Source organism: Notolepis coatsorum (genome assembly GCF_963971535.1).
Source record: "Notolepis coatsorum genome assembly, chromosome: 8".
In the NCBI taxonomy this organism is placed as follows: domain Eukaryota; kingdom Metazoa; phylum Chordata; class Actinopteri; order Aulopiformes; family Paralepididae; genus Notolepis; species Notolepis coatsorum.
Genome location: NC_140172.1, coordinates 27,740,809 through 27,767,123, shown reverse-complemented (window position 1 = coordinate 27,767,123; position 26,315 = coordinate 27,740,809). Strand labels below are relative to the sequence as shown.

The window sequence follows — 26,315 nt, the reverse complement described above, 5'->3', positions numbered from 1 at the left end:
TCCATGTGCTTAAATAAACCTCAAAACATGTTGGGAAAATCAGTAGAAATGACTCTGTGATCAGTGTGCTGTTCAAATGTATCTGAAGCAGACTGATACAAAGCATGAGATCGATCTAAATCATGCTGTGTGTGTGTGTGTGTGTGTGTGTGTGTGTGTGTGTGTGTGTGTGTGTGTGTGTGTGTGTGTGTGCAGACCCCACACCCCCACCCCATAAATCGGGGGTGTTATTCACACAAAAAAACAGCAGGTGGCGCCAGATATTCAGGAACCAGGCAAAGGAAACCAAGCTCCACTAATAGGAAAAGACAGGTAACCCTACAACAGGGTGCAGCCAGCCAGCCAGCCAGTCAGACAGACACAGAGACAGACAGGCAGGCAAGGCAGGCAGACTGAAGCAGTAGAAAGAAGCCAAACAGAGATAGGAAGGTCAGTCGAGAGCAGTAAAGCAGCAAGCCGGGCAGAGGGCAGGGCAGGGCAGACTGGCTGGGTGGGCCGACAGGGTTAGGGAAGGGAACTCACCTGGGCTTTACATACGACGTCTTGTCAGAGGGACATCTTTGACTGAGTCGTCTCAGGGAGCTGCCGGTGGAGGAAGGGAGTGGACGTGGCGTAACGGCTAATTACAGGGGGGGGACGGGGCTAATTTAACCCTTTGTCGTGTGGCAGTGAAAGGGGTAACCTTCTGTATTGTCGCAGTGAAAGGGTTAACCATTTGGTAGTGTGGTAGTGAAAGGGTTAACGCTACGGGACCAGGACTTTTTTTATGTACGATATATTATTTCCACGCCGGCATCATCCTGAACCCAGGCCTCTTTTCGTTTTGTTGCTTGAAAACAACGTGTTTTTTTGTGCGTAGAAATTACTTAATTAATTTGCCCACTTTGTGGATTGTTGACGTGGCAACGGGCAGGTCAAATAGATGAGTACAGCACCGTACAGTAAGCAGAACCCAAGCAGAACCTCACCACGCCATCTACGTGACTGGCATGATAAATGGGAAGTGACAACAATGTCATAAACACCACTGTGTGTGCACACAGTCACGCAGACACACACACACATACACACCCACACATACACACATACACACACACACACGCACATCAATTGGCTGAGCTCTTTATCAGTACATCAATCACATGACTGGAGGGCCACAGTGCAAGAGCAGCAGCATGACATCACAGAGGAATCTGGCTGCATGTTAAACAGAGAGAAAGGGTAACTGGAAGAAAACTCTCAACGTTGTTCCATCACAACCCAATAAGATCAAGACGGCCTCTTTAGACAGAGCAAGACTCCTACTATCTGTGCTCTGTAGAGAAAGACAGAACACCTGTTCCCAGTGGAGAGAGAGAGAGCGAGGGGTGAGTGTTACTACAGGTGGTGAGAGACTAGAAAGAGAGCAGCGGCTCAAAGGAGCAGAATACACAGACAGAAGATACTGCAGAGAGGAGACTGCCAAATCCCACGACCACCTACTCTCCAAAAGGCTAGGAAAACCCAAAGATGTGTGTACTAAAGACAATTACAGTAAATCCGTATCTATATTGCAAACTGTAATTCAATACACCCCATTAAAAAAAATAAAAAAAATAAATAAAAAGGTTGTCTTAAACCACCGTGATCGGCAGATTATTAGGAGGTTTGAAAAGTCTCTTTAGAAATGAACAAAATAACGATCAGATGACTGTAAATGAAACGGTATGATAATAAACGATCTCAAGACTATAATGTGAGGCTGGGATATGGCACGTCTCTGGCACAGGTCTCAGCTCCAGACCGGGTTAGGATTAGGGGAAGGAAGGAAGGAAGGAAGGAAGGAAGGAAAGGGGGGGGGGGGGGGACAGCCCGATGCTATGAGGCAGAACCAGAGAGGAGGAGGAGGAGGAGGAGGAGGAGGAGGGGGGGGGGGGTAGGATGGGGTGGGGTGGGGTGGGGTGGTGGAGGACAGTGGAGGTGGTACCTGACTCCCTGCAGTGTCTCCAGGTCGGAGGAGAGCTTCCCGTTGCGGTCCTGCTCCTCCTGCAGCCTCCTCTTCAGGGAGCGGAGCTCCTGCTGCGCCTCCACCTTGATGTCGTTGGCCACGACCACCGCCGTCTGGAGGTCCGCCTGGAAGCGACGCCACTCCTCTGTGTCGTCCTGGAGAGAGACACACTCAGGTCACACACTCAGGTCCTTCACACACACACACACACACTCTCAAATCATGGCTGTTACAAAATCAGGTCTGTGACCGTGACCATTAGCGAGTCACGTGGCAGTCCAGCTGCCCGGCCCCTGTATGCTTGCCCACTCGCCCGACTGTCCCGATTGTGATTATGTGGTTATGTGATTTATGATTATGCATATGTATGCCTGCCTATACGGTGTTTATACAGGTATAGCTTTGATTTGTCCCTGTACACTGTTTCTTATAGATGCACGAATGCCTACTGAGTGAATGTACAGAATATGTTTTCAACTGTTTTTATATTAGCTTTAATGTCCTTCTATTTTTCTGTTTCTTTTCTGGCGTAAACATCCAGCCCAGGGACTACAACTGAACACTAGCAACCCTGCTAACGTTGGCATATTTACAGTTTTGAATTTGTATTCATTTATAAATGTATAACTGTTAATTGATATGATATGATGATGATTTGATATGATCAAATAAACGGAGTAAACTAAACTAAACACGCACGTGCACACACCTGAGTTTGAGACTCTTTCCCCGGGCAATAGATTTAGAGCGCCCCGGTTCAGTACAGTATATTATGCAACAAACCTGCTTCATGTAACTGTAAATGTTGCACATTGTTATTTGTTGTGTTTTGTGTACTGCACATTGTTATTTGTTGTGTTTTGTGTACTGTACATTGTTATTTGTTGTGTTTTGTGCACTGTACATTGTTATTTGTCATGTTTTGTGTACTGTACATGGCTATTTGTCATGTTTTGTGCACTGTACATGGCTATTTGTCATGTTTTGTGTACTGTACATGGCTATTTGTCATGTTTTGTGTACTGTACAATACATGGCTATTTGTTGTGTTTTGTGTACTGCATATTGTTATTTGTTTTGTGTACTGTACATTGTATGCCTATTATATTTTATTCATATTGTGTTATTTTTACCTGAACTGCTGACTGCAATCCAAGTTTCCCATCTGGGGTAATACCGTACTGTAATGAATCCTCTACTAATGGGGATCCAAACAAGATGCCGAATCTGTCAACAACTAGTACACTGGAGCCTCTAATGAAATTCACTTAGTAGGAACAGATTAGTAAAATCTTATTGTGATTCACATCATGTTTCATCATCTTTGAATAAGGAAAATACCGTGCTAAGTGCTAACTGCGTGGAATGACCAACAGATCCTGGTCAGCTGTCCTCAGGGTCCTGCTGGGCACATATGGTTCCAGCAGGTCAGTTAAATATTCTGGTGCCTGGCCGTGCAGAGCTCTGAAAGTGAGCACTAGGACTTTGAAATTAATTCTAAAATGTATAGGAAGCCAGTGCAAGGAGGCCAGAACTGGAGTAATGTGACACCTTCTGCTTGATCTGGTCAGCAGTCTTGCAGCAGTATTTTGGATGAACTGGAGGCGGTCTATGGATGATTTATTGAGGCAGGTGAGAACCGAATTGCAGTAGTCTAGACGAGAAGAAACAAAGTGTGTGATTTGAGTAATGAGATTTATTTTATGGGTGACCTTAACATCGATTGGTTTTCATTGAAATGCCCATTGAAAAAACGACTTCTAACTGTAGCAAATGCATGTGGTCTATCACAGGTAATTAACAAACCAACTAGGATATGTTTGAAAAAGGATGGTAACCAGGTCTCAACCTGCATTGATCACATTTTTACTAACAATGCGGAGCTATGTTCCAAGGCGGTATCTGTAACTGTTGGTTGTAGCGACCATAACTTAATTGCTATTGTGAGGAAGACTAAAATGCCAAAACTAGGACCTAAAATAATTTACAAAAGATCGTATAAAATGTTTAATCAAGACAGCTTTGTGAAGGATGTTGAAAATCTATGTTGGTCAAAGGTGTTGAGGGAAAAAGATCCTGAAAAATCTCTATGGGAATTTGATACCATTTTTATGCCACTTGTTGACAAACATGCACCATTGAGAAAGTTTACAGTCAGAAGCGTCAGAACACCATGGTTGGATGATGAACTAAAAGAATATATGATAGAACGTAATCGAGCTAAATTAATAGCAAATACATCAGGTTATAAATCAGACTGGGAGGTATATTGTAAATTAAGAAATGTTGTTACAAAATGTAATAAGAAGAAGAAGAAATTGTATTATGAAAATAGGTTTAATTATATAAAAAATGACAGTAAATTATTATGGAATACTCTAAATGAAATAATGGGCAGGAATAAGAAACCTACCCCATCCTTTCTAGAAACGGAAGGAAAATTCCTCACCAAACCAGTTGAGATTGCTAATCATATTAACAATTATTTTATTGGAAAAGTAGATAATTTAAGAAATAATATGCAAACAATAGATAATGAAAAATCTTATTTATTAATAAAGAATAAAATAATGAAAGATAAAAATTGTCAATTTAATTTTGATAGTGTGACTATAAGTAATGTAGAATATATGTTAAGTACCACTAAAAACAAACCACCAGGTGTTGACGGTCTTGACGGGAAACTTCTGAAATTGGTCCCTGATTTAATTGCCCCTGCTATCTGTCATATTATAAATCAATCCTTTAGTGAATGTTTGTATCCGCAACAGTGGAAAACTGCCAAAGTAATACCACTGCCAAAACATTTGAAATTGCCATTCTCAGGATCTAATAGTCGTCCCATAAGTTTACTGCCAGTTTTGAGTAAACTGATGGAAAGAATAGTAAGTGAACAGATTAAAAGCTACTTTTCTTTTAACACATTGACCACTGATTTTCAACATGCATATCGTGAAGGACATTCAACAGCGACTGCTTTAACCCAAATGACGGATGATTGGCTGAAAGAGATAGATAAAAAGAAAATGGTTGGAGCTGTCTTGCTTGATTTTACTGCAGCATTCGACATCATAGATCACAAATTCTTACTTAAAAAACTTGAATGTTACGGTTTCTCCTCATCTGCACTATCTTGGATGCAAACTTATTTAGCAAACCGGAAACAAATAGTTTTTTTTAATGGGAGTTACTCAGAAGTTAAAACGGTAAGGTGTGGAGTACCCCAAGGAAGTTGCCTTGGGCCTTTGCTCTACACCATATTTACAAATGACATGCCTCTTGTCCTAAATAAGTCCTATATTTCTATGTATGCGGATGATTCAACGATTTACACATCAGCCTCAACAGCCAATGAATTAAATACGGTTCTAAAGGCAGAGTTGCAATCAGTGATGGAATGGATAAAGAATAACAAACTAGTTCTAAACATATCAAAGACAAGTAGCATCATTTTCGGTTCAAACCATACTCTAAGAACGAACCCAGTCTTGAAACTTTTGATAAGTGATGTGGTAATTAATCAAGTCCAGGAGACTAAACTCCTAGGGGTAACATTAGACAGTAAATTGTCATGGTCACACCATATAAACAATATAGTAGTGAAAATGGGAAGAGGGATTTCTGTTGTTAAAAGATGTGCTCATTTGTTACCACTAAATTCTATCAAACAGGTAATTCAAGCTCTGGTTTTGTCAAATCTTGACTATTGTCCTGCAGTATGGTCGAATGTAACAACGAATAAACTGAAAAAATTACAAATGGTACAAAACAAAGCAGCACGTATAGCGCTTCGCTGTGAGTACAGAACTAATGTTGCAGCGATGCACAGTTGTTTAACTTGGTTACTTGTCAAACATAAATTACTCTGCTCACTCCTTGTATTCACTAGGAATATTCTTGTTACAAAGATCCCCTCAATTTTATATAACAATTTATCAATAAGTCTTGACAGACACAACCATTCCACCAGACATGCTTCTGCACGAGGTTTTACACTTCCAAAAGTGAGGTCGAATGCAATGAAGCGAACTGTCATGTTCCGTGGTATGCAGGAATGGAACTCTCTTCCCAGACATGTTAAGCAGGAGAATAGAAAATGCGTTTCAAAATCGTGGTAAAACAACATTTTCAACCAAAGAAATTGACATTCCCTAATAGATAGTGTGTACGTAAATGAAAATGTATGTGTCTGATATTTTTATCTTGTATTATGAATTTGATTAGGGTTTTTATTGTTGTTTTAATTGTCTGTATGACATGTAAATGTTGTGAGTGTATAAGGGTTTTTATTGTTGTTTTAATGGTCTGTATGTCATGTAAATGGTATGAGTGTATAAGGGTTTTTATTGTTGTTTTAATTGTCTGTATGACATGTAAATGTTGTGAGTGTATACGTCTGTAACTGTATTTTATGTGTTATGGACCCCAGGAAGAATAGCCCAGCACTGCTGTGGCTAATGGGGATCCAAATAAACTTAAACTTAAACTTAAACTAGCTAATACAACCAGGCAGCCTCACACAACCAAGGATGGGTTTCTCATATTACAATGTGACTGCTATATTTGTAATTCATCTTAATCCTATGGTTGGCAAATAAATGTACCGACCAGCCTGGACGTGAGCCTGTGGTTCAGTTGTCCCCACTGGTACTGTAGTGCTACTGCCCTCTGGAACTCCCTCCCTGCAGAACTCTGCAACGCCCCAACTCTGACTCGTTCAAAAAACTCCTCAAAACCCACATCTTCAACTTGGCCTTTAACCCCTAATTTCTCACTTTGTATGTTGTGTCTGTCCACTATGTTTGCTACTTTTATTACCCCCCCCCCCCCCCCCCCCCATCCTATGTAAAGTGACCTTGGGTCTTCTGAAAGGCGCTATATAAAAGGAAGTTATTATTATTATTATTATTATTACTACTTGCTGCCAAATCGAGTGCTGTACCACACACTGTAGGTTAAATGAGGGTCGTCTTCCCCAGACGCTCAGTCTTACCCTCCTCTGTTTGTTGAGAATCTTCAGCTGTCTCTCTACGTCAGCCTTCTGCTCCTCCAGCCTTTTCACCTGATCTGTAATGACAGGAAGGATATCTCTGAGAAACAGCTTTCTAAGCCCCATCGAGTCCAATGCGAAGCCTAGAGGGGGACTGACGCTATCCGCCACGACGAGGCTTGTATCACACAGGCTTCAGGGCTTGTATCTGGTTGAGATATATGAACAAATCTTAAAGTAAGTAAGTAAAGTTTATTTATATAGCACTTTTCACAGAGACAGCTCACAAAGTGCTTTACATACAGCAGAAATAAAATAAAATTTAAATAAAAAGCAAGAAACCATTCAAGAGATAAGATAGAACAAAACACAATGCATCACAGATAAACAAAACAAAACAAAAGACATGTTCTATACCTGAAGGAGAAGCTCAAACATTACCCAAAGGCCTGTTTAAACAGTAATGTTTTTAGCTGATTTTTTTAAATTTCAACAGACGATACAGCTCTTAGGCCACGAGGAAGGGCATTCCAGAGTCTAGGCGCTACAGACTGAAAGGCTCTGTCACCTTTGGTGATCAGCCTGGTGCGTGGAATGACCAACAGATCCTGGTCAGCTGTCCTCAGGGTCCTGCTGGGCACATATGGTTCCAGCAGGTCAGTTAAATATTCTGGTGCCTGGCCGTGCAGAGCTCTGAAAGTGAGCACTAGGACTTTGAAATTAATTCTAAAATGTATAGGAAGCCAGTGCAAGGAGGCCAGAACTGGAGTAATGTGACACCTTCTGCTTGATCTGGTCAGCAGTCTTGCAGCAGTATTTTGGATGAACTGGAGGCGGTCTATGGATGATTTATTGAGGCAGGTGAGAACCGAATTGCAGTAGTCTAGACGAGAAGAAACAAAGGCATGGATGATCAACTCTAGGTCAGAGTGGGAAACCATCAACCTGAGTTTAGCAATATTCCTGAGATGGAAAAAACAGGTGCGGGTCACCGACTTGATATGGGTGTCGAGGTGCATAGTCTGATCAAAGTTTACCCCAAGGTTCCTGAGGTTGGGGCTCACATTAGTTTCTAGGGGCCCAAGGCAACCAGCCACCCTAGATGCAACGCCATCAGAGGCCACGATGAGCACCTCGGTTTTGGCCTCATTTAGCTGGAGGAAGTTGCTAGCTAACCAGGCCTTAATGGCCGACAGACATTAATTTAAAACAATAAAATTAGAATTAAAATCATCAGGGCAATCAGGGTTAAAAGAGCAATACAGCTGGATATCATCCGCATAAAGGTGGTAGGAGATGCCTTTAAAAGCGTTAATAATGTGTCCTAATGGGAGCAAATATAGTGAAAATAAAATCGGACCAAGTACCGAGCCCTGGGGGACCCCACAGGAAAGGGTAACAGACTCAGACACAAAGAATGGTTTCTCTTATGGAGGTTTTACTGCTTGGCTACATGTTTCTTATTCAACTGTAATGCAAAGGTGAAACATCATACATTTATAATCAATTATCCAAGTCATTATTATCCTCATCAAATCTTAATTTATACTTCATTTACTTCATTATACTTTATACTAAATCAATTGAGGTTCTCATTTACAATGATGACGAGTTACAGATATACGGAAGCGTATTGCTGCCACGCCAGAAACAGAAAAAAATTTCACTATCCCGTTATAAGTTATAACGTGATAACTTATTGTTTTAACATAAAACGTTTCACGTTATAACGTGATAACTTATTGTTTTAACATAAAACATTTCAGGTTATAACGTGATAACTTATTGTTTTAACATAAAACGTTTCACGTTATAACGTGATACCAACTTATCGCGTTATATAACGTGAAACGTTTTATGTTATGTTATGGACCTGGTCCTCACAAGGGTCAGCACAACTCGAAGTGCAACGCTTAGCCTCCTTACAAGGAGCTGGCGGGGCGTTTCTGTATGCAAATTCAGGTGTATGAGAACGCGCTTTCAGTTTAAGAATGAGTGACGTTCTTCATTCAGCCGAGAACACTTTTGGTCATTTACGAACACCGTTTCACGTGTTCAGGCTGCGTCTATTCGAATACCAACCAGTTCATGCTTCCGCGTTCGCGTTTCGCGCTCTGATTGGCCACTGATGTTTCTGGTCGCACCAATCGTGTGACGGCAAGTTCTTTCACCGGTTAAGCTTAGGCACTCTTTCGAAGTTGGTTAAGGTTAGAGTTTGTCTTGGAGCAGGGCGATAGAACACCAGCCCTGATTCCAAACTCTAACCTTAACCAACTTCGAAAGAGTCGCCTAAGTTTAACCAGTGATAAACTAGGCGTTAGGTAGTTTGCTGCTGGTCGAGGCGGAAATGGGCGCGTCACGCGATTGGGCGCACATGTCACATGACCAGAAACGTCAGTGGCCAATCAGATCGCACCAGAAACGGCAGTGGCCAATCAGATTAGCAAAACGCGAACGCGGAAGCATGAACCGGTTGGTATTCGAATAGACGTGTTCAGGCTTCCGGAGTGTGTCTGTTGGTGAGAAGACAGTAAACATTGTCATCTGATCTTTAAAAGAAGACTCGGATGCAGGACAGTTTGACCGTTGAAGACGTGCCGATAGTGCTGGTCTCAGCGGCAGCATCGTTGACATACAAACACGGGGCCGTTTCCAAATGTGACCCATTCAGTGTCTGTAGGCTACAGAGCATTCATCGGGGTCCATTTAATATATTTATATATATATATATGAGATATGGCCACATCTGCTCCAACACGCCAGGCGAATTTCTCACTCAAGTTGAAACATTTTCCATTTGAGCAAACGCTGTTTGGCCATCTCGCTCCGTTCACATGTTCACATGGACTCTCTGAGCCTCTGCGCCGCCTCTAAATGTAACTTTGTGTTGTATTTGAATAGCTTGCTATTGCTATTATTGTTTTGAAATGTGAATAACGTCTCAACATTGACTGGGAACTGTTTTTTTCCCATTGGTGACATTCGATATGTAAAATGGCATATCTCTGGTTCTATTTGGACTACAAAAATAATATTGTTATCTCTGTGTAACGGAGGTACCGCAGTATATCCACAGTCACGGGCACAAGTAGTGACGTGGCTGTGGATGGTAAGCGGTACTGCAAGTAAACTCACTCCCCAGAGGCATCCAGACCCGGAAGCAAGCAGTGAATTCACTTCTTGCTTAGTGGTCTGTGATGCCGCCCGCGACGCGGGCGTCCGGGGTTCAACTCCCACTCAGGGCGATCCCTTAACAGGGGTCGAATCGACTAAAACACAACGCAGACAAGATCACACCGGCCACATCTGGAAAGGTAACATTCTCCTCTGTCTTCTCATAATGGCTGGTATTAAATTTAGGGGTGCCACAGCCCCCCTACAAGCGATCTAATAACATTGATGCTTGCCATGGCCACTAGGGCTAGGGGGCAAATTAGCAGTGGCCCAAATATCCAGATTTCTTCAAAATATATGAAGCAAGCTACATATTATGTACCAAATTTAACGCTTTTATCACAAAGTGCAACATTTTATCCCTTTCACTACCACACTACCAAATGGTTAACCCTTTCACGGCAACAATACAGAAGGTTAACCCTTTCACGTGAAGTAGTGTAGTGTGGTAGTGAAAGGGTTAAGCTGCCCCACTATTTTTATTAATTTTTTATTATGTTTTTTTTCTTACTACCGGGCAGTCCGGTAGAGAGAGAGAGAGAGAGGAAGAATGGGAGATAGAACAGGGGAAGACATTCGGCAAAGGTCGCCGGGTCCGGGAGTGGAACCCGGGACGGCCGTGTTGCGACGCAGCGCAGTACGCGGTGTGCTACTTGAGCGCCCCTAGCTGCCCCACTATTAAGGCTACCGTGTACAGTAACACGGGAGAGGTCCTTGATACATACTGTCCATGTCCAGGACGGTCTGGTTGGTGTGGAGATGGACGGCCGCCTGCTGCTCCACCTGGTCCTCCAGCTCAAAGATGGTCTCCTTCAGCTCCCTCTCCTGGCTCTCAGCCTGGACAACCACCTCCTCCAGGACGCCCACCCTGCTGCTCAGCTCCTGTTCCCTCCTCTCCGCACGCTCCTGGACCTGCTGGCACCGGCTCTCCGCCTGTGTGGATGTTTTACATTTAGTCATTTAGCCGACGCTTTTATCCAAAACCACTTACAAGTTCTGTACGACAAGTCATCAGGAAGGGCACAACTCTATCAGCTGAGTAACAATGTTCATCAAAGTGTTGAGTGCTACAGTGCAGGTTAGTTTATTAGGACAAGTGCATGACAGTAAGGTTAGTTAGGGTTAGATACAAAAAAATATATATATTTTTTTTCTTTAATAATTTTTTTTAATGGTATTTCAGATAATGGTTGAAGAAGTGCGTCTTTAGTCGACGGCAAAAGATTGGACGGGTTTCGGCTGTCCTAACTGGGGTGGGTAGTTCATTCCACCATTGTGGGGCAAGGACAGAGAAAAGCCGGCTTCTCCTTGATGACCCTCCCGGAGATCGGATAGGAGTGGGTCTGAGGCGGCCAGAAGATGCGTGAGTGAGTATGTGTGAGTGAATGAATGAATGAACATTACATTTATATAGCACTTTTCTAGACACTCAAAGCGCTCCCCACAATGTAGGGTGGAAATTGCCTCCTTCATCACCACTGGTAGCACCCAACCTTGGGCTACGCAGGCTCAATGGCTGCCATACACTGGCACCAGGCACACATTACACTACACAATGGCTGAACGGCTCAGGAGACAGGGATTGATATTAAGCCAAGGGATGATTAGGTGGCCTTGATGTCAGAGACCTGATTGGGAATTTGTCCAGGAACATCGGGGAGCCCTCTACTCTTTACGATAGGCGTCCTGGGTTCTTTAACGACCGAATTCAGTCAGGACCTCGGTTTAGCGTCTCATCCAAAAGACGGCACCCGCATCTGTACAGTGTCCCTATCACTGTAACAGGGGCATTGTTACTAACAAGTCCAGACAACAGAGTGCCCCCTGCTGGACAACAACACCACTTTCTGACGGCCTTGACTGGGGCTCAAACCGGTGATGTTCCGATCATGAGTCCGGAGCTCTACTCATGTAGCCACACTGCCGTGGTGTGTGTGTTTGTGTGTGTGTGTGTGTGTGTGTGTGTGTGTGTGTGTGTGTGTGTGTGTGTGTGTGTGTGTGTGTGTGTGTGTGTATATATATGTCTCATATTAAAATACTTCTTATGTGCTTATAACAACACCTAAAAGAACTCCTCTCTAGTCTGTGTTCAGAGATGGTGTAGAGGTCAAGACCCCCCCCCCCCCCTCCTGCGGCTGTGGGATGGAATCCTGCCAAAAGCTGTGGGAAACAAACCAAACTCAGAAATGAGTTTATAATGTATTAATGCTTATATAACCATTTCCCTCTTTCAGAAACGATACTCAGCCTGTTAAGGAATAAGTATTCATGTTTCAATGTTGCCGTAATTCTGCACTCCATTAATTTGCTCTCTGAGCTGCATGACACGATTCCTCTGCTGTTCGAGTGGCTTCTAAACATTGCAGATTTCTTTCCTAAATATTGCACTACCCCATGGAATATTAATTAAAAAAATGCAGTTATTTCCCTTTAAGGTAATAGGATGGTTATAAAACAACAACATCCTCTAGTCTGAGAAAGTGATGTCATCATTAGCACAGGTTCTGTGACACATTCTGCCGTGTTGTAAATAAGAGGAATTCAATTAATAAAAACAGTATGTCAGTGATGCGTGTGTCCATACAGGCCCGTCTACAGAGGTGTTTCATGCTACAGTTACATCCAGTGATATACACCGACACCGGTATTGGATATCGGTTCGTATTCAGGCAAAAATAGGGTCGATATCGGAGAATTTCCCCAACACTGAAATCTGATACCCAGAAACGTGTAAGATAACATAATCAAAGTAAAGTGACTTGATTAGTTGCATATTTAATACAGCACGTTAACCCTTTCACTACCACACTACAGAAGGTTAACCTCGGTTAATATAACCGTCTGTAGTGTGGTAGTGAAAGGGTTAACCTTCTGTAGTGTGGTTGTGAAAGGTTAACCCTTTGTCACTGTGTGTCAGTGAAAGGGTTAAAGTGATGGATTGGATTGGTAATTGGCCAATACTGATCATTTTTATATTTCATTTATTCTGAATCAGTATCGGTAGTGAAAAACGACCAAAATCCCCTAAAAATAAGTAAATGACGTAGGATGGTCCAACAACAACTAACACCCTATGACCCGGGGGGAACAGTTGACGATGTGAGTGCGTGTTAAGTTACGAGCCTCTCTCTCACACCCTAGTGGAGGATGCCAGCAGCCTGAGTCAGGGGGTCACATGTTGATGGGCACCCTGTGCCATCGTGCAACATCGATGACATCATAGAGCTCCAGAGCAGACACACCCCAGCTCCGTATTGTACCGCTATAATACCGCAAACGTGACCCACCGAAAACCCACACAGCCACGGTCCTGTGGTAGTTTTGTGTGCTGAAGGGGAAACCCACTGTTAATGCTCTACTACACGCATGGGAAAGAAATTAACACGAGCTATGGTGGTGAGGAATGTCCAATACCAGCAGAAAATACTTGTCGCAGTCATGTACTATTAAGATTATTCCTGTTTTGTCATGTACTATTAATATCATTCCTGTTTTGTCATGTACTATTAAGATCATTCCTGTTTTGTCATGTACTATTAATATCAGTCCTGTTTTGTCATGTACTCCTAAGATCATTCTTGGGCCTGATTGAAGTCAGACAACAGGTGAAACTAGACTGCATGGTTTGCGTCTCAACCACTGCAACATGCTGCACATTTTTTGCTAAATCTTCTTTTACCATACGGTAGCACAAGCTATTGGTGGTGGTTTAAGGTGATTTGACAAAGAATAATGAAATGCATTGCGGTTGCCCCTATGACTCCCAGTCATTTTAGCATTTAGTGTTGGACAAATATTGTTATCTTTGTATCGCTATCACCAGAGAACAAAGTTCTGCACTTGAGCTTCACCAGGTTCAAGTTCTTTATTTGTGAAATACACAACAACACAGCGGGCATCGCAGGTAATGAAATGCTTGTGTTTCGAGCTCAGACTCAACCGTGCACAATTAAGAAACATCAATCATTTACATTTACATTTACATTTAGTCATTTAGCTGACGCTTTTATCCAAAGCGACTTACAAGTTCTGTACGACAAGCCATCAGGAAGGGCACAACTCTATCAGCTGAGCAACAATGTTCATCAAAGTGTTGAGTGCTACAGTGTAGGTTAGTTTATTAGGACAAGTGCATGACAGTACGGTTAGTTAGGGTTAGATTTTTTTTTTTTTTTTTTTTTTTAAATTCAGATAATGGTTGAAGAAGTGCGTCTTTAGTCGACGGCGAAAGATTGGACGTGATTCGGCTGTCCTAACTGGGGTGGGTAGTTCATTCCACCATTGTGGGGCAAGGACTGAGAATAGGCGACTTCTCTTTGATGACCCTCCCGGAGCTTGGATAGGAGTAGGTCTGAGGCGGCCAGAAGATGCAGAGCGTAGGGGTCTTGAGGGTGTGTAGTTAGAGACCATTGACCGGAGGTAGGCGGGAGCGGTTCCCTTTGCCGCACGGTATGCTAGGTCGAGGGCCTTGAAGCGGATTCGTGCAGCAATGGGGAGCCAGTGCAGGTCCCTAAGAAGTGGGGTGACATGGGCCGACTTCGGTAGGTTTGAGATCAGGCGGGCCGCTGCGTTCTGAATGAGTTGAAGAGGCTTAGTGGCAGTGGCCGGGGCCCGGGAGGCCAGCGAGCAGTGCATTGCAGTAGTCGAGGCGGGAGATGACTGTTGATTGGACGAGGAGTTGGGTGGCTTCTTTTGTCAGGAAGGGGCGTATCCTTCTGACGTTGCTCAGGAGGAATCGGCAGGTTCTGGTCGTCGCTGCGATGTGAGCAGAGAAGTTCAACTGGTCGTCGAGGACAACACCAAGGTTCTTGGCGGTCGGGGACGCAGTCACAGCTGCATTCTCGACTGTGATTGAAAGGTCGGTTAGGGGGGAGGATTTGGCCGGCAGGTGGAGCAATTCTGTTTTGCTTAGGTTCAGTTTCAATCAGTACAAGAATGGTAACAATAGGTAGTAGTAGTAGTAGCATCGTAGTAGCATCAAAATAAAATATAGATCGAATAGTCAATTATTTACAGAAAGTGTCTTGCGTGTGGTGTATGTGCATAATAAGGTGCAGGGGGGAGGATTTGGCCGGCAGGTGGAGCAATTCTGTTTTGCTTAGGTTCAGTTTCAATCAGTACAAGAATGGTAACAATAGGTAGTAGTAGTAGCAGCATAGTAGTAGCATCAAAATAAAATATAGATCGAATAGTCAATTATTTACAGAAAGTGTCTTGCGTGTGGTGTATGTGCATAATAAGGTGCAGTGCAGGGTGTGTGTGTGTGTCCAAGTAGTAGTAGTACGATGAATACAATAAAATATCAAAATGAGGTAAGATCAAATAAAATAGTAAATTTCTACAAAAAGCGTCTTGTGTAAAAGTGTGTGTGCATGTGGCTCTTAGGCCACTACTCACACCAAAGAGTGCGTGCCGGTATATCTGAAACCCCTGAACACTGAAAGGGTTACAGAATACAAGTATCTTGGCATCTGGCTCGATAACACATTTTAAATACCATGTCAGGAACCTTGTTGGCAAATTATCTTTTTTTATACAGAAATAAAACCAGCTTTTTTTTTTGGTTTTGTAGGAAGAGGATCGTTGAATCGACCTTCCTATAAATTCTGGATTATGGGGTAATTTACAGACATGCTGCTGCCTCGACACTACAATAGCTACAATACTCACCACTGTACTCTCTATGATACGGTTGGTTGGTCTTCTCAATCATTAGTGGTATCTGTATATCTATAAAGCCCTGGTCAGAAAATGACCATCATATATTACATCTATGTTACATTGGAACCCTGGTCCACTTTTAACTCACTCCAGTGACTGGCTGGTTGTTCTACAGTAGTACCTCATGTCAGGACTGTTTTTTTTATATATTTTTTTTTTATGTGTCTATTCATTCCGTTTAAACCAATGGGGTTTTTCTTCACAGTTGCAGATAAAGATTAGGCTACACTAATATTATAGTATTATACTATTATAGTATATGACTCGTCATAAAAATGTAAATAAAACATTTATCATAAATGATGTAGCCTATCTGCATCCGCTTGGCGCTCCATCAAGACGTCACCATCACTTTCGTACCAACGGTGCCCTTATTGGATTATTTATGTTGACGAAACTGATGAGTTATATTCAGTAAAGAAAGTTGATTTAAGGGCGGCTGATTGGCGCAGTGGGCAAGGCGCTCGCCTCTAACGCAGGAGACGCTGGGTTCGAGCCCAGCTCTCGGCGTTGCTACCGGCTGGCCGGTCGTTCATACTAACACAATTGGCAGTGTTAGAGGGTGGGAAAGCCGGTGGGTGGGGATTTGACGTTGTGGACAGCGACTCCTACAGGTCGGTTTGGTGATGCCGGTGCGACGGAAGCAGGAAGTAGCGGGGGCAGTGTGAGCCTCCCACGCGTTACCCCTCGCCACTGAGAGTTCAAGCTGCTGCGGTGAAAAGATGCGACAGGCTGCCTCCTCGTGTACCGGAGGGGACACGTGATGCAAGGCTTCCGTCCTCACTACAACCGACCTGTGGGAGGCATAGTCTAGCAACGTTCAAGACAGGGGAGGGAAGAATTGGATATACGAAATTGGGATGGGAGAAAAAATATATATAGAAAATGGGGAGAAAAAGTGGATAAAAAAGAAAGAAAGTTGATTTAATAAAAAAAAAAAAATTTACGAAGGTTCAAACGTCCGTTCGAAAAACCCTAACAAAGTCCGAAGCCCAAAAACAGGCTTCAGGGACAGCTCTAGCTCTCTAGACTGGCTCCAGTGACTGGCTGGGTCTTCTACAGTAGTACCTCATGCCAGGACTGATCTTGGAAAGACTGCTTTTAGTTTTAGTGCAGTAGACTCATGGAATCTCTTGCAAAGTAACACAAATGTAATACCTTTGTTTATACCCCTTTCTCACTTTAGCAAATTACTTTTTTTCTTAGTCTGGTTTGTTCATAAAAAAATAAAATAAAAAAAATAGAAATTGAGATCAATCAAGAGTTTTTTTTTCAATGGTCAACTGTTCTGGAATGTACTTGAAAGTACTGCGTTTTACTTTTACCTCGAAAGTGCTTGAGTTTACAAAAGGTCCTTTGCGCTATATATATATTATTCCTAAAATTGTTGGACTTTGTTAAAAATTGCATTGATCTGTTGGTCTGTGTAGTAGCTAATACAGGATGTTGTATACCAAAATTCATTTGAATTAAAAATTTTAGCTTTTCGCATCAGATATTTATATGCGATTAAAATGTGATTTGATTAATTAACTATAAAGTCTCGAATTAATTAGATTCAAATTTTTTATAGAGTCCCACCACTAATTTTAACATATTATTTTGCCGATCTTGTATGTTTGCGTAATCTCTGCATCAGTGTAAATGAGGGCCACCTTCAATTGATTCTCAGAGAATGTTTAAATAAAAGGTTGATAATCTATCCAGATAGTTGCTGTGTGATTTGATGACTTTTGGAGATGTCTACCATCATTCCAAAACAATGGACCTGAATGGCATTGTGTTTGCCAAAAAATACATTTGAAATACTCAACAGCAGCAATGTCTTTCCAGAAATCATGAAAGAGTTACTCAAGACAATCGACAAACCTCATTGTGAACAGTTTCATTAAGAACTATTACGGGGCTTTGCTTTGGTAAATTTTTTTTTAAATTAAACTGTTCACAACAAGGCCTGTGGATTATCTTGAGTAACTGTGTTAAAAATACATAGAGTTTTCAGCATAGCCTACATGTAAGAAGAATAAGGATAGGGGAGCTCCAGTAGCTCACCGCGTATCTCGGCGCTATTTCGGTGTCGGGGACAACCGTGCTGCGTCACGGATCTGGGGGACTCGAGTTCGACTCCCGGACTGTATTTTCTCAGAGTGTCTTCCCCCGATCTATATCCCATTCAACCTGTTTCTGTCGGTCATGCTTGACCAGAAAAAAGCGATAAACGCTAAAAAGAACCAGCTGACTGGTCAAAGTAAAAAAAAAAAAAAAAAAAAAAAAAGAATAAGGATAAATATTGTAACTTCATTGATCAATAAAGGTTGGTGATGATATGATTGATTGATGGGAAGTGTGATGTTTACACTTCCATTAGTACTTGAAAGACAAGCTATTTCACAATCTTATAGTGTACACTTTCAACGGGACTCCAGAGAATGCGATGGAAGTACTGTGTCTGAATTTAAATGTAATTTTCCTCATGCATTATTTGCAGTAAATGCAAATGAGACTTGTTCTTTGGACTTAATAAAAGCACAAACAAGCACAATTGGCGCATCTGTCAGCTGCATAACTAAAGCTATCGGACTGCATTGTCTTTTAAGTATGACTCACACCGCTAAAAGCCAAGAGTTCAAAACCAATGGAGGCAACGGAGTGGAGCGAGCTGGAAGTGACTCCGTCTTGACAAACGGAGAAAGCTGTGTCCTTAATCAGATCCATATGTCTGTTTGTGTCTTTAGGACACAGGGCATCTGCATTTTGTCTCCCAACACTCATCCAAATACCTCCCCAATAGCTCAGAATACAACTCCCAAATATCAGTATTCTTTTTTTTTAAATAGCACAAATGTTCCCCTGACAGTTAATAAAGACTTAATGCAGCCAAGCCGAGGGGTGGGAGGGAAAGGAGACTATGGTGACCAATACATGTTAGTCAGGATAGAACCATAGAACAGATTTACATCTGACAGCCTGTAGCCTTGCATCCCACCCACCTTGGAGATGGTGACTCGGCGATGCTCCGTCTCAGCCTGCGTCTGAACCAGCTCCTGCCTCAGCTCAGAGAGCTCCACCTCCAGCCGGTCCCTCTCGGCGTGGGCCATCTTGAGCAGGCCTTGCAGCTCCGTGCTGTCACCGGCACTCTGCTGCATGGCCTTCAGCTCGGCCACCTTCTGCCTCTCGATGTCCACCTGGGCCTTCAGCCTGCCGCTCTCCACCCTCAGGCGCTCCGCCGCGGCCCTCTGCTCCTCCTCTGACCGGGCCGCCTGGCCTCTGGCCTCCAGCTCCCCGTCCAGCCGGGCCTGCAGGCCGTCCCGGTCCTCTTCGAGACGACGCGCCTGCGCCTGGGCCTCCTGGTTCTCCTGCTCCAGAGCCCGCAGGCTGCCGGTCAGCTGCTGCTGAATGTCCACCAGCTTCTCCCGCTCGAAGCGCGAGCTCTCCACCAGCTCGCCGTGCCTCTGCTCCAGCTCGGCCAGACGGGGCCCCTGGCCGCCCAGCTCCTCCTCCCTCTGGGCCTGGGCTTGGGCCTGCTCCTGGAGCCGGCCCGCCAGCGACTCGTTCTTCTGGGCCGCCAGCTCCAGGCGCTCGCGCTGCTGCTGGAGGGAGGTCTGCAGGAGGCGCCTCGCCTGGACCAGACGCTCGTTCTCCGCCGTCAGCTCCTGCACCACCTGCTGCTGGTCGGCCAGCTCCTGCAGCGTGGCCTGGAGCTCCTCGGACGTGCTGTGGTGGCTCTCCTCCATCTTCTGGATCTGCTCCGTCAGACTCTCCACGGAGGCGTTCCGCCTGCCTGAGATGTTATCCCCCCCGGCCGCCGCCACCGCCTCACCGCAGACGCTGCTGCCGACGGAGTCCGACTGCGACGGGATCTTCTCGAACTCCGAGGAGTCGGGCGACGGGGAGAACACGGTGCTGGAGGACACGGAGGCTCTCAGCGGGTCGCCGGATAAAGGAGAAGCGTCTCGCTCTAGAGCCTCCGAGGGCAGGCCGTTGACCGAGTGCTTGGAGGGGCTGCTGGTGTTGGTGCTGGACAGAGGAGAGGCCTCCAGGAGGAGCAGCTTCTCCTTCAACGCCTGGTTCTCCTCCCGGAGGGCCGCCAGCTCTCTCTGGAACTTCCCGTTCTTCTCCCTCAGCTCCCCGACCAGCACCAGGGCCTCTGTCGTCGCCTGACCCGGCCCCCGCTCGGGGCTGGCCTCCTGCGGTGAAAGGGTACCGGGTGAAGGGGAGTGGGAGGCCGGGGAGGCTTTCCCCTTGCAGCGCTGCACCTCCATCCTCAGCCTGGTGATTTCCGAGTCCTTGGCCTTGGCCTCGGCCAGCAGCTCTTTGACGTGGCCCTCCAGAAGGCCTTTGTCCACCAGGCCCTCTGCATCTCCTCCTCGGGCCTTGGCTGAGGAGCGGTGCTGCTTGGGAAGGTTGGAGGTGCTGGAGGTGCTGGCGCTCGGAGGAACCATCTTCTTACTGGTGGAGCTCCTCAGCTGGTCCCTCAGAGAGGTGCGGTCTCTGGACATGGTGGGGGCGATCTCTCTGGGGGCTGGGATCCCAGACTTCTTGGCTGCCTGGACACCTGCAATACAGATGAAAAGAAAAAAACACATGTTCAGCCAAGGTGCAGGTGTTTAGGTCCTTAGAGCAAAGGTGGTCCTGGGCGGACCATACTTGTAAGTAGAAGAAATGCATTGTTGTTGTTGTTTTTCATGCACTAATGAGGGGAATCTTCAGTTCATAGATTCTGAAGCCCAGAGACAATAGTCTCTTAAAAGAGAAAGTTAAGAAAGTATTACAAAAAAGCCATCTGAACAACATCATGAAAGAGAAGTTATTTCACTCTCTCCAAAGAGTATTTGTTATAATTAATGTTGACAAAGACTTATTTGAATTGTTACATAGCATAGTAGTGATGCTAATGATATCCAATATGGGGACCATCATTTCTCTGAAAACCATTAGTCCTTGTATAGCACTGTATATAGTGAACTTGTCAAAGTATTCAAATTGAAGCTGCTACAGGATTTCTATTTTTAGCTTCCAAATACTAACAATTACTGCTTCCAGTATCTCAACAACCTCCTAATTCATAATCTTTATTTTTTAAGTATATAAATTGTGGATTAAATACACAGAGACTCGCTAAGACCTGCGTATTTCAGGTCCTAATGTAATTCAAAACAAATGTACATTTTGCTCCAATGTCTTAACAGTAATGCAGCATTTAACCATTTACAGCTGAACTCCAAAATGCATGTTCAACACAGCATCACGCACTATCATTATATCCGGAATTTGGTCAATTAATAATAAATAAAAGATAATTCAACATAGTTTACAGAACCGCCAAAACCGGCACAGACTACAATGTATGATATATCATGCCAGTAAGAGTACCTTGTGTATACTGTTTACTTTTACTCATAGTATATTTTCAGATTCCAATTTTGTATTGCCCATACTTATTGTAACGTATAATATAACCGATAGGGCATACAAACCCCCATCTGCACCTTTGTTTACACTGTTTATTTTTGTCATATTTTTATATTCAGATCAAATTGTATTGCTTATATTTATGTCTTTCTACTATTAACCTGCCCATACCTATACCTCGGACCCCCCCTCCCCCATGCTATCACTGTATGACACCCACATTTCCCCAAGGGGATCAATAAAGGAATATGGTATCTTATCTTATCTTTTTAACTGTATGAATGGGTAATAAATAACACATATACATGTTAATGACTACCATATAAAGTACCGGTACGTCATTTAGATCCATGTATTGTGGAGAAGGTCTATGTTGCTGGTAACTCAACAGTGCACACACTACTATAAATAGGTTGCTGGGATGACAAAGCAACTGGCCCGGCACGGCCTGTGGTCATTCAGTGCTGCTGTGGCATTTCAACAAGGCATCAATGTGTGCTGGGCCTGGCTGCTGTGAGCCCCGCAGACCTTTATCCAGACCTCTCTCAAATTATGAAGAGCATTTACTGATGCCGCACTGAAAAGCTTGCATTGTTTTTTTTATTTTTTTCAGATTCATCAGCAAACAGCCACACAGACACAGCAGGCCTGTTTCCGCGCGATGACAATGGTGCCCCGGCACGTGGAACATTCAGGCACAAAGCAGCCCCGCGCACGGACAGACACAAAGAGAGCGCTGTGTCTGTGTGACACACACACACACACACACACACACACACACACACACACACACACACACACACACACACACACACACACACACACACACACACACACACACACACACACACACACACACACACACACACACACACACACACACACACACACACACACACACACACACACACACACAATCATCAAACCACACACGGGACGCATCGACAGACGGCCTGGGTTCAAAGATAGAGCAGCCTAACACCCCCGGAAAACACACACAAACACACACAAACAAACACACGTACACACACACAAACAAACACACGTACACACACGTACACACACACACTTGAGAAACACTGACACAGTGACACACAGGCCTGCGTAAACAAATACACAAACAACCCCACAGACAAAACAGCTTGGCCTGATTTGGAATGGAAATCCTATACCCCTGTGAGTTCTCTCAGTTCTGTGCCAATGACGGGCACTTTGTGGAGACTATCACCTCATTGAACGAACTGGCAAATGTGTGCCGCTGTGGCTGCCAAGCCTGGCCGGGGCGCCGGCTCTCTGGGGCGCAATGCACGCTTAGCATTCTCAGAGCGCCGCGCCACCGTGGGTTGAGGAAGAGAGAAGCGAGGGACTGGCACATTAAAGAACAGGATTGGAACATTCTAACCATGTGCCACGGACTGATGCTGATGTTGTTGTTGTAGTTGTTGTTGTTGCTACAACTAAATATAGCAAGAAAACACAATGCTCTCGTTTTTTTTATTAAGATAAGATATTCCTTTATTGATCCCCTTGGGGAAATTCAGGCATCATAGCAGCATGGGGGGGAGGGGGGATACAGGTAGTAAAACAACACAGTATACAGGTAGTAAAAGACAACACAGGCAGTGTAAACAATTTGATCAATATGGTCAATATAATTTACTATCTGACTAGCTGAGGAATATTCACATTATTCACAGTGTCACATGAGGTGCAGTATGCAAGAGGTAGTGTTATAATAATTTACTATCTACTGAGTATACATTAATCAAAGTACCAGGGTAGTCTACTTTGTCCCCCTTGGGTTCCTATAAGTCCCAGGTCAATGTCTGGTAGCAGTCGCTGTCGCTGCCCCCTGTTGTGGGGCCTGGAGGCTGCTAGTCGCTGCCCACTGTTGTGGAGCCTGATGGCCGCTGGTATGAAGGACTGTCCGAGGCGGTTAGTTGAGTGTCGGGGGGGGATGAGTCTGTGGCTGAACGAGCTTCTCATCTTGACTAGCTCGTCGTAGAGGGGGTGGTAGGGGTTCTTCATGATGGCATCCAGCTTCCTTATCATCCCCCTCTCTACCATCACCTCAAGTCTAGGTAGCTCGACTCCCACCACGGAGCTAGCCTTCCTCACCAGCTTGTTGAGCTTGTTGGTGTCCCTTGAGTTGATGTAGCCTCCCCAGCATGCCACAGCATAGAAGAGGATGCTGGCCACAACAGACTGGTAAAAAGACTGCAGCAGTTTGTTGCACACATTGAAGGACCTGAGTCTCCTCAGGAAGAACAGCCTGCTCTGTCCCTTCCTGTAGAGGGCCTCTGTGTTGTCCGACCAGTCCAGTTTATTGTTCAGGTGTACCCCAAGGAACTTGTATGAGTCCACCATCTCCACATCCACCCCTCGGATGGAGATGGGAATCGGGGGGGGCCTCTTCTTGCCCCTCCGGAAGTCCACCACCAGCTCCTTGGTCTTACTGGTGTTGAGTTGGAGGTGGTTGCTGTCGCTCCACCCCACGAAGCTCTCCACCAGGGCTCTGTACTCCTCCTCATCATCGTCGGTGATGTAGCTTACGATGGAGGAGTCGTCTGACAATTATAACAATTTCATTCAATTGCTCCAGGACAAAATGTTATAATGGCTCTAGAAAATGGAGACAGTATGGCATGGCTTTCAGTCAGAACTCCTGAGGTACTGTACAGCGAGCTGCTGGGTTGAGTTGAGGAAGCTAAGGCGGTCCACTTCACATGGCTCCCCCCCATCGGCTCAGGTCCTCGTGCCTTGGGCTGGACTTCCCAGTGAAAAAAGCTTCCACTTTGCCACGATTCTGCATTCCCATAACCCTTTCACTACTACCACTACAGAAGGTTAAACATTCACTACCACACAACAGACGGTTGACCGTCTGTAGTGTGGTAGTGAAAGGGTTAACCTTCTGTAGTGTGGTTGTGAAAGGGTTGACCCTTTGTCGTGTGGCGGTGAAAGGGGGTTAACCTTCTGTATTGTCGCAGTGAAAGGGTTAACCCTTTGGTAGTGTGGTAGTGAAAGGGTTAAAGATCTATAATCACCGTCTGGACGACGATCCCCCATTGCTGACAGAATGAGGGCATGCACTCGTAAATTATGCATCGTCACATGGAGGACTTGAACACCAAACCTGTTGTGTTGGCAGTATTCATAATGCTCTAGGCACAGACACAGACAAAGAAAGACATACTGTACAATGCTTTTCATAGCCAACTCACATGTAATATAAAGTAGGTATTGGGTACATGCGTATCTACGACCATTTGTCTCATTCTTATTACAGGGGACATGGGACCGAATGTAGGTCGGTGCTCGAGCAGAGCAGGAACAATATAAATACCAAAGCTGTATGATTGAGAAGGCTTCCTTTTACATGGCTTGTTGTTGTTGTTGTTGTTGTTGTATATATACACAGTATACAAATCAAAACTACCAATTTCGACAACCGCCAACCTCTCAACCACTCCCGATTTACTGATCGTGACATTGAAGCTATCGGTACTAGGGAGAGAGAGAGACGGAGAGAGAAAGAGAGAGAGAGAGGGGAGAGGATGTCATATGTTGAGGTTTTTCCATCATGATGACTAATATCAGGAGTGGGACCCGGGGAACATCTCTCATTCAGCGCTGCCCCCACGTTCAATCTCCTCCGTCTCCCTGCCGTCCGGCCCGTCTGTCCCACTTTGAGAATAAAACCCAGATGGAGCATAACGATGAACTCACTCCTCTTCAGAGAGAGCAAGTCACCCACCTCTCTTTTTTTAATATTTTTTTTACCATGACTTCACTACAGTCAATGACATCAGTATGGATGCCAGCGGCCAGCAACACATGAAGGAAAGAAACGACTCTGTGAAGCTCTGAGAGAGAGAGAGAGAGAGAGAGAGAGAGAGAGAGAGAGAGAGAGAGAGAGAGAGAGAGAGAGAGAGAGAGAGAGAGAGAGAGAGAGAGAGAGAGAGAGAGAGAGAGAGAGAGAGAGAGAGAGAGAGAGAGGGAGGGAGGGAGGGAGGGAGGGAGGGAGGGAGGGAGGGAGGGAGAGAGAGAGAGAGAGAGAGAGAGAGAGAGAGAGAGAGAGAGCTGCAGGAAAACAAACGCGGTCAAAAGTGAAAAAATGGAGACAAAGACTTTAATAACAGAGCTCTCTTTGTCTGAAGCATACTGTAGCCAAATGCTGTTAGTCATAGAGGGTAGCTTCATATATGAGGGTGGGGTTGGGGCGGGATGATAGATAGTGGCACAATGGACCCATCTCAAAACCCGCCCCCCTTTTCTTGATCCTCCCAAGTGATTGGAGGATCAAGAAAAGGAGGGCAATGTTTGAGATTTGGTCAATTGGACAGACACACTGTCCTGAGGCCATCGTGTGGCAGCTGCAGATTGCCTCTATCGTTCTCTGTTCACTCCATCAAACCCTCCCTGCTTTGCCAGGCTCAGTGGAGGGCAGAGACCGTTCACTCTGCCAGCAGAGAGGGAGAGAGGGGGGAGAGAGAGGGGGGACTGGGGAGAGAGAGAGAGAGAGTGAGAGAGAGAGAGCGAGAGAGATAGAGAGAGAGAGAGTGAGAGAGAGAGAGCGAGAGAGTGAGAGAGAGCGAGAGAGTGAGAGAGAGCGAGAGAGAGAGAGTGAGAGAGAGCGAGAGAGAGAGAGAGAGAGAGAGAGAGAGAGAGAGAGAGAGAGAGAGAGAGAGCACACATTCTTCTTAGCTTGGCTGGAAGAGGGCTGAGACTTGAAGGATAGCACAGAGCCCCTTAAGTCTCCATCTTCATAATCAATGCATGTCTTAAACGTTTTGGCTCTTTATAGCTCAATATGGGTGATTACTGAAACCGATTACACATTGCCAACTCAAGATGTATCCTTAACCCTTTCACTACCACACTACCAAATGGTTAACCCTTTCACTGTGACATGACAAAAGGTTAACCCTTTCACTGCCACACGACAAAGGGTTAACCGTCTGTAGTGTGGTAGTGAAAGGGTTAACCTTCGATAGTGTGATGATTGATGATTTGATTTGATTTTTATTT

At 44.7% G+C, this 26,315-nt stretch overlaps 1 protein-coding gene across 2 annotated transcripts in view; it reads right to left on the bottom strand.

Moving 5' to 3' along the window:
- The window catches only part of specc1 (sperm antigen with calponin homology and coiled-coil domains 1), a 292,788-nt gene that overhangs the window by 126,922 nt on the left and 139,551 nt on the right, over positions 1 to 26,315 (bottom strand). For both annotated transcript variants that reach the window (XM_084320784.1, XM_084320785.1), the window contains 4 exons: positions 18,863 to 20,427; positions 10,877 to 11,084; positions 6,981 to 7,054; positions 1,967 to 2,142 (listed from right to left, as the gene is read on the bottom strand). In XM_084320784.1, the coding sequence (XP_084176910.1) occupies positions 1,967 to 2,142; positions 6,981 to 7,054; positions 10,877 to 11,084; positions 18,863 to 20,427 (2,023 nt within the window). The remainder of the gene's footprint in view (positions 1 to 1,966; positions 2,143 to 6,980; positions 7,055 to 10,876; positions 11,085 to 18,862; positions 20,428 to 26,315) is intronic.